This window comes from Salmo trutta, chromosome 18 (assembly GCF_901001165.1).
Source record: "Salmo trutta chromosome 18, fSalTru1.1, whole genome shotgun sequence".
In the NCBI taxonomy this organism is placed as follows: Eukaryota; Metazoa; Chordata; class Actinopteri; order Salmoniformes; family Salmonidae; genus Salmo; species Salmo trutta.
Genome location: NC_042974.1, coordinates 50,663,768 through 50,672,598, shown reverse-complemented (window position 1 = coordinate 50,672,598; position 8,831 = coordinate 50,663,768). Strand labels below are relative to the sequence as shown.

Genomic DNA, 8,831 nt, shown 5'->3' with positions numbered 1-8,831 from the left:
TGCCTCCAAATGGACTTTAACCAGTGGGTGTGTCATCCCAAAAGTCTAAAGTCCATTGCTTCCTCTCCTTTTCTCCTTTCCTTCATCTGCACTGATTTGCTAGTGCTGGCTTGGCTAGACAATCTCCCCATAGAATATGCCCACCTTGAAATATTGCTCTTGTCTGTCTTTTCAGGCAGTGCAGATGAATACGGTCTTTCATTGATTTCATAGAAATGGACAGGTGTAGCTATCTCTCGGTACGCATCTGCCCTTGGTTCATTTTTCTTATTTTTTTCAAAATCACAAGGAGAGGAACCCACCTAAAACAGGGGTGCGTTCAGTTTGATTCCACATTTGCTAGGTTATGTGACGGTTTGTACTGAAAGACACATTTCCCCAAAACCGTGTGTGCACCATTCTTCAACAGCCTTCGCAGTCAATTATTTATATATACACTAGATGACAGATAGGTGGCACTGTGTTAAAGCCACCATGCCTCCATCTTGGCACTCCTTCACCGCTGTAAAAAATATATATTTTGGAGGCTATAGAAATGCATTTATTAATGTCTACATTAATTTTTGCCACATGTATTCTATTACAGATACCTTAATGCATAATTTTACATATTGTGAGATAAACCTAAAAATAAAACATGAAAAGTACTGTCCCCATTACAACAAACATATACCTAAATACATATGAATTTGCCTTTCAAACATTTTTATTGAAATACTGTAGAATCCCATTCATTCCTATGGAGAACTGCACCTACTGGGGAGTGCCAATATGAAACAATTTTAGGTAATTCATTTCATTATTCTTTTGGCCAAATGTCATATTCACAAATGTAAATTTACAAGTAAAACACATTTTCTTACCTTACAAAATAAAGTGAACTAAATTTTAAGACAATTAAATATTATACCAACAAAAAAGCTGTTAGAAGTGTGGCTAGCTATTTATCTAGAAATGGCAATCATGTTAGCGTACTTCTTACTAAGATTATTGTTCTAAAACATGTTCTTGCGTGTAAAATAATCAATAGTTAAACTTTCAGATAAAGTTTGTTTGAATTAAACATGTTCAATGGCTTTCAGGAGCTTTTTCTCTCACTACCCTGTTTAAGACAAGGGTTTAGCTTTCTTGGAATTAAGAATTGTATTTTCAATAATCTAATTTCTTCTTAATTTTTTGTTTAAGGAGAAACATACGAAATAGCGCAAGAAAATTTCCAATAACCTTTTTGAGTAATAGTAACTTTGCTTAACTTTCTTCTTACGTGTATAGTTAAGGGAAAAATTGCAATTAAGAACGTTTTGTGAATCTGGGCCTTTGGTAAATTTGGTTAGCGTTCCCAGAAGTCTCGCGATGTTGCGCCACTGCGTTTAGAAACTAGTAGAGGGCGGCTGTTGGCAGAAGAGATTTTATGTTCTCGCGACATTACCTGCTGCGGAACTCCCTGTCACCTGAGAAGAACTGAGACCGGGGAAAATAAATTGTAAGACGCGTTTTATCATTTTATTCCCAACATTTTTGTGGCTTCCTATTGAAATATATAATGTTTTTTTTATTCGCGTTGGAATGGATATATTTTCGGAACTGGATGGACAGTTTTGTTTTCTGACCTAGACCATTTGACCGTTGCGATGTCCTAGCTAGCTAGCTTAGCAAGAGTTGGCTAGCTAGCTAACGTTATTTAGCGTCTACTCCGGAACAAGACTGGCTAGCTAGATAGCTAATAATGTATTCTCGAAAACATACCATTATCCATCTGGATAGTTTATGGAAATTGGTGTTTTAGCCACAGTCAGTCAACTATCGAGGACATCTATAATGACAGAACCCAATTAGCAGTGCTTGAGTGAGAAATTAATCTCTCTGATTTCATTCTAGCTAACGTTAAATATCAAGACTTGTATAGTCAAAAAAAGACCGGTAACCTTGTAACTAGTTAAGATAAACTAGTCAATAATTGCGAGGTTCGCCAAAGTCCGAAGAAGATGAAATCGACCTTGAGGCAAACAACTAACATTAGCTGGTTTAACTAGTTAACAATTAACGTTAGCTAGCTCATGTTAATTACTAGGAAATGTAATTCCACATGTAGGCCTAGCTAGTACTTTAGTGAGGTTGTAAGTTTTATGCACAGTATTGCTAACGTTAATGAGGACTTGTATTGCCCTTTTTAACCATGGTCCAGAGGAAGAGACTATGTCTGTGAATGATGATGGGTATGTGGTGAGAATTCGGGGCTTGCCTTGGTCCTGCACCCAGGAAGAGGTGGCAGGGTTCTTCTCTGGTGAGTAGGCCACGTTCATAAAACTGAAAGTGGTGGCATTCAATAGTCACTTTATCGTTTGTTTGCACCTGGCTGGTCAATAAAGAAGGCACCAATGAAGTTAATCTTGTGTATGGCTTGCAGATTGTAACATCGTCGGGAAAGTGAATGGAGTGTGCTTCACGTTTTCCAAAGAAGGAAGGCCCAGTGGAGAAGCTTTCGTGGAGCTGAAATCAGCAGAGGATTTTAAAAAAGCCATAGCAAAGGATAGGAAACACATGGGTCATCGCTATATTGAAGGTATTTTGTCTGACAGATCTCTAATCTGTCTGTCGTCACATTTAGACTTATCAATCAGTCAGCTAGTTGTGATTCAGTATATTATTACTGACGTTGCCCGCTCAAGGATTGACATTAAGGGTTGTCCGGGACAAGTGACCTGAGCAGTTGCACAAGTTGAGCCTGCTCAGAGGTTGCCCCATTGGGCAGGTGATTTTATTATTTTTTACTGATGATAACCAAAATACAAAGTATTTCAGTAGTCTGGTCTTTCTGATTCCTCCCCAGTGTGTTTGTGAAAATAGATAATTTTATACTTTCGGGCAAGTGATCATAGTCTTCGGCAACCAAAAAATACCCATGACGGGCAACCAAAAAAACCCCAAAACTTGCCCAGTGACCGAGTACCTTTCAGACCTTAATGTCAATCCTTGCCGTTCCTGTCCGGTCTTGTAGTTTTCAAGTCAAACCGTAGCGAGATGGACTGGGTGTTGAAACGCAGCGGCCCTACTGACTACGACAGCTGCAGCGGGTGTATGATACGTCTCCGGGGACTTCCTTTTGGCTGCAGTAAGGAGGAGATAGTGCAGTTCTTTGCAGGTACATACATAGTGTTACTTTACTTAAACTATGAATGCAAAAACAGGCCTATTGCTGGATTAGAGTTTTCAGGCATTCAAGTAAGTGCATGACAAGCAAATACAATAAACATAATTAAATCCGTATTTGGCTTTATAAGAATGTGGTGACTTAGTATAGCATGATATTCAATCTCTTATTGTTCAATAACATACATGCACACAAATGTACAAATATCTGTTTATAAAACCACATGCAAAGTCACCACATCTTCTGGATGGCATGATGCTGCTCTGATGTTACTGTTCTTTGAATAACATGAAGTCAATGTGTTCATGAATAAAGTTCAGCAGTATGTTTGTTCTTGGGTCTTTTGGTGTGTCTAATACTAAGAGATATCACATTGAAATAGTCAAATAAAAGCGGAAAGGGTTTTTCTTTTGTACATATGGGAATGTTGCAGCTTTTAACATGTCTCCCCTTGTGGGGTTATTTGTCCTTGGGTTAAAGGGTTGAAAATCGTGCCAAATGGGATAACATTGCCGATGGACTACCAGGGGAGGAGCACAGGGGAAGCCTTCGTGCAGTTTGCCTCAAAGGAGATAGCAGAAAAGGCACTGGGGAAACACAAGGAAAGAATAGGGCACAGGTGGGGACGGAAAGTCTGGGCTGGGTATTAATTTTATGACTAATATGGGGCGGGGGGTCATGCATCTTTCCTATAAGTTAAAGATGGTATGATCATTCATAAATCACACTTTGAATACTTTTTTTGTTTTGTTACTTGGACAGTTACCATGCTTAATCTGGGCATTGTCTTCCATTGAATTTATTTGTCAAGCAGTGCAATGGGGAAAAGGGAATTAAGATCAGTGCTGCACAATTGAGAGCCTTGACAGTACAATAGATATTGTTTGACAGTACCACCATAGAGCTGTTAATAGCTGAATTGTGGGAACTAGGCTATTTATGTCAGAGTGCCTTCTAATACTGCATCATGATGAAAGTGCAAAGTAAAAACCTGCTGCAATATTAGCAGTTTATGTGAAAGCTGTGCCATATTGTTACTGCTATTGCTAAAATGAATAAATTATATTATTCCTTGCCCCTCTAGATGTACAATAAAGCTATCTGTTTGACCCCAACTATTTGGCTTAGATAAAGTTGCCCATATGAAATCATGCACAATGTCTTGTCTGCTGATGTTTTCCTTATGGCTATTGTCCCATGTAGTGTTCTTGTCATAACCCCACCTGCATTTAAACCCATTCAGGTACATAGAAATCTTTAAGAGCAGCCGGAATGAGATCCGGGCTTACTATGAGCTCCCCAGAAGGATGATGGGGCAGAGACCCAGTCCCTACGACAGGCCCATGATGGAGCGAGGTGGGTTCTTCCCTGGTCCAGGACGAGGGGGTGCTCTTTTGGACCAAATGCGTGGAGGAGGCTACAGTGGGGGTATGTGCAATAGTTTTGGTTAGTGAAGTCAGTTTAGTGTTTGAGAATGGACTGGATTGAGGATGGCCAATGGTCTGAAAAGATGATCATTGATTCCCTATTCTCTGTGTCTGTTCACGTAGGCTATGGCGGATTTGACAACTACAATGGCTTCAGTAATTACTGTTTTGGCAATGGCATGTTTGATGACCGAATAAGGGGCGATAGAGGAAGAGGTAAGATATGCTCTTTCCTTTTTAATGTCACACTGAAGGTGTGCCTGCGTTTCCTTCTCAGGAAAATGTATTCTGTGCTTGGCTTGCAGCTATAGGTGGCCATGGCTACGGTGGTGCAGGTGATCATAGCTCCCACAGCACCTCCCACAGCGGCTTCCACAGTGGCCATTTTGTACACATGAGGGGCCTGCCTTTCCGTGCCACTGAGGGAGACATAGCCAATGTAAGAATCACATTTCTCTAGTAACCATAATCACTCCCATTTCTCTTTCCAATGATGTCAACACATTTTAAAGTAAATATTCACAGTCCAATTATGTAACTTGAATGTATCCAATCATGGGGGTCAGAGCAGCCCCTTACTCTTTGGTGTGTATGTGTGTGCCTTTTTGGTTTAGTTCTTCTCCCCATTGACTCCTGTGCGAGTTCATATCGACTTTGGACCAAATGGAAAATCCACAGGCGAGGCTGATGTTGAGTTTAGGTCTCATGAAGATGCTGTTTCAGCTATGTCGAAGGACAAGAATCACATGCGTACGTGTATCCCTACTTTGTTTTACCCTGTTATGATTACCCCACTCTCAAAATGAAGCATAAAATATAAAAAAAAAATTGAAGGGGATTTATTTATTTTTGTTCTGCAGAACATCGATACATTGAGCTCTTCTTAAACTCAACTGCTAGTGGAGCATCTGAAATGGGTAAGTTTCTTCTCCCATCTGCCTGTATTTCAGAAAACACTCAGACAACAATGGTTGAATCAATGTTTAATGCCATTTCTGGATTTATTTCCTGGTTGGTTTTAGGCCGCGGCGGCGGTTTCTATGGTAACTCAGGAGGCATGGGCTTGAGACGGAGTGGACTGAGGGGGATGTTCTAAACGGGAGTAATCACCATTCTAAACCAAACGTTCAAGTCTTGAAGATTTGTTTTGTATTTGAATGTTTTCACATGTTCAGAAAAAGTACCTACTTAAAATATTTTCCAGTCTCAAAGAGTGGAATAAAAAGTATATATTTGAGCAGTTGCATAGGCTAACCAACTATTGTACATTTTACTTAATACATTTTATATTTAATTCTGTGTCTCAGTTTAAGATCATTTCAAGACCATTAGCAATAATGCATATTTTAGTTAATTACTACTATTGTTAGCTAATTTCCCCACTTCTGTCTGCATTTTTCTATGCTTTACGGCTTGATTCAATCAGATCGAGCATTAACCTGTTTGCCGACATCTGCATAGCAGATTTTGTGGCGGGTTTGGATGTGTAACTGCGGTATGAGCTGACAAATCGGTGAACAGCTGCTCGTGTCAAACAATTCCCTCAACCCAACCATGTTAGAAGTTAAACGGCGATAGAAGTGTAGGCTCTATCGATGATAGAAATGACTAAAATGTCAAACCATTGATGTTAGGCTATAAATCCCCCCATCCAAATGAATGAAAACATGCCTCAGTCTAATTCGAGTGTTTGAATTTAACAAGGCTGCATGAACTTCTAGCGCAGCTGCGGGATTATAAAGTCGGGTGGTTTCGTTGCATCCAATCGCATTGTCTGTGGTACGGTAACGCAAGGAGCCGCATGTGGATTTGACAGCTCTAACACAGTACCACCTCTGACACCATCTGATTGAATTTAGCCCTTAGACTTGAAAGTCATTGCTAGCACGGGTTAAAGTGCAGAGGGAGGGAGGGGGTTCAGAGAAAGAGTCCAAAGTGTAAGAGAAGACTTAGACAGCGCTCTCCCTGCCTTAGTCGTTTTACAAACATTGATCCAGGCTAAAGAAATGTGTATGTGGCAGGCCCTATTCAGGTGACTGATGCCCTGGAATGGTGGTATGTTCATGGAAAAACTACCTAGAATTTACAAGCTGTGTCCTCTATCGATAATATCTAAATAATTTGAATTATAACTAATTTAGTAATACAACAGAGGTTTTTTTATAATTCTAGCCAGTAGTTTTGAAAGTTGTGCTCACGAGCCAAAACGGGTCCCCTGAAAATGTTGCAAGGAGTATTCATATATAGCCAATTATGACTATATTGTAAAAATTCATGAACATTTGCTTTTTGGTCTTCATTTAAGGTTAGGCTTAAAATCATATTTTAAGATGAATTGTGGGGTTTGATTTAGTTGCTGTGGTAACAGGTGACGACCTCTAGCACTACCCACAGTTTTTAAACTATGGTGCCCAACATGGTTCAGTGTGCCAATAAATCAGCACTCTAGGTTTTTTCAAATTGCATCTGTCTTGGAGCTAGAATTGGGATAAAGTTTACTGTGCTAATGATCATACAGACAGAGTAATGGAGAGCACTGTATAATACAGCGAACTTAGCAAATGAGGCATTTGTGGTACAGTGCCTTCAGAAACTATTCCTTTGTGGTACATCCTGAATTCAAAATGGCTTACATTTCTCACCCATCTACCCCATAATGGCAAAGTGAAAATGTTTGTCGAAATTTTTGCGCATTTACATTTTTTTGCAGAAATCTAATTTACATACAGTACCAGTCAGAAGTTTGGACACCACCTCATTCAAAGGTTTTTATTTTTTTTTACTATTTTGTAGAATAGTTAAGACATCAAAAGTGTTTGAAGAATCTAAAATATATTTTGATTTGTTAAAGTAGCCACTCTTGGCGTTCTCTCAACGAGCTTCACCTGGAATGCTTTTCCAACAGTCTTGAAGGAATTCCCACATATGCTGAGCACTTGTTGACTGCTTTTCCTTCACTCTGCGGTCCAACTGATCCCAAACCATTCAATTGGGTTGAGGCCGGGGGATTGTTTGAGGCCAGGTCATCTGATGCAGTGCTCCGTCACTCTCCTTCTTGGTCAAATAGCCATTACACAGCCTGGAGGTGTGTTGCGTCATTGTCCTGTTGAAAAACAAATGATAGTCCCAATAAGCGCAAACCAGATGGGATGGCGTATTGTTGCAGAATGCTGTGGTAGCCATGCTGGTTAACTGTGCCTTGAATTCTAAATAAATCACTGACAGTGTCGCCAACAAATTACCATCACACCTCCACGCTTCATAGTGGGAATCACACATGCAGAAATCATCCATTCACCTACTCTGCATCTCACAAAGACACGGCGGTTGGAACCAGAAATCTCCAATTTGGGCTCATCCGACCAAAAGACAGATTTCCACCGGTCTCATGTCCATTGCTCGTTTCTTGGCCCAAGCAAGTCTCTTCTTCTTATTGGTGTCCTTTAGTAGTGGTTTCTTTGCAGTAATTCGACCATGAAGGCCTGATTCACACAGTCTCCTCTGAACAATTGATGTTGAGATGTCTGTTACTTGACACATCAAGTAACAGACTTGATGTGTCAAGTAACATCAAATTGGGCTGCAATTTCTGACGCTGGTAACTAATGAACTTATTCTCTGCAGCAGAGGTAACTCTGGGTCTTCCTTTCCTCCGGCGGTCCTCAGGAGAGCAAGTTTCGCACACCTGTTAATTGAAATGCATTCCTGGTGACTACCTCATGAAGCTTGTTGAGAGCATGCCAAAATTGTGCAAAGCTGTCGTTAAGGCAAAGGGTGTCTACTTTGAAGAATCTCATGAAATATATTTTTTGATTTGTTTAACACTTTTTTGGTTACTTGATTCCATATGTGTTTTTTCAGTTTGGTCTTCAGTATTATTCTACAATGTAGAAAATAGTACAAATAAAAACCATGGAATGAGTAGGTATGTGTCCAAACTTTTGACTGTGAAGTATTCACACAGCTTTGCTATTACACTCCAAATTGAGCTCAGGTTTGTTAAATTTCCTTTGATCATCCAGTCCCGCTTTATTTGATGTGCATCTTTTCGTTTCATAAGCACTACATAGATGCTTCTCAAATCATTTACAACTGTATATCATGCTCTATTAAGATTGTCACAGTTATGCAACATTAAATCTATGTTCACATTTATTAATCTTATGGAGCATGAAATACAGTTAGATTTGTGGCCAATTTATGCAGTGCTTATGAAGCCTTCATAAGATGCACTTCAAATAGTGGGACCGATC

General features: G+C 39.7%; 1 protein-coding gene across 2 annotated transcripts; it reads left to right on the top strand.

Moving 5' to 3' along the window:
- The first annotated feature begins 1,388 nt into the window (after positions 1–1,388).
- On the top strand, positions 1,389–6,851 carry hnrnph3 (heterogeneous nuclear ribonucleoprotein H3 (2H9)). 2 transcript variants are annotated; one of them, XM_029698933.1, is made up of 11 exons: positions 1,389–1,483; positions 2,186–2,284; positions 2,408–2,563; positions 2,999–3,142; positions 3,632–3,770; positions 4,395–4,579; positions 4,702–4,794; positions 4,884–5,017; positions 5,193–5,328; positions 5,439–5,495; positions 5,601–6,851. In XM_029698933.1, the coding sequence occupies exons 2-11, from the start codon at positions 2,197–2,199 to the stop codon at positions 5,672–5,674; spliced, it is 1,206 nt and encodes a 401-aa protein (XP_029554793.1). In that variant the 5' UTR covers positions 1,389–1,483; positions 2,186–2,196; the 3' UTR covers positions 5,675–6,851. The 2 variants fall into 2 exon arrangements, with proteins under 2 accessions (XP_029554793.1, XP_029554792.1); XM_029698932.1 differs by lacking the exon at positions 1,389–1,483 and having other exon boundaries at positions 1,491–2,284.
- Positions 6,852–8,831: the final 1,980 nt, after the last annotated feature.

Coding starts and splice junctions, on each gene's coding strand:
- hnrnph3 (XM_029698932.1), top strand. CDS start 2,149: ATGAGGACTTGTATTGCCCTTTTTAACCATGGTCCAGAGGAAGAGACT. Junction 2,564..2,998: donor GGGTCATCGCTATATTGAAG/GTATTTTGTCTG, acceptor CCGGTCTTGTAG/TTTTCAAGTCAAACCGTAGC. Junction 5,496..5,600: donor TAGTGGAGCATCTGAAATGG/GTAAGTTTCTTC, acceptor GGTTGGTTTTAG/GCCGCGGCGGCGGTTTCTAT.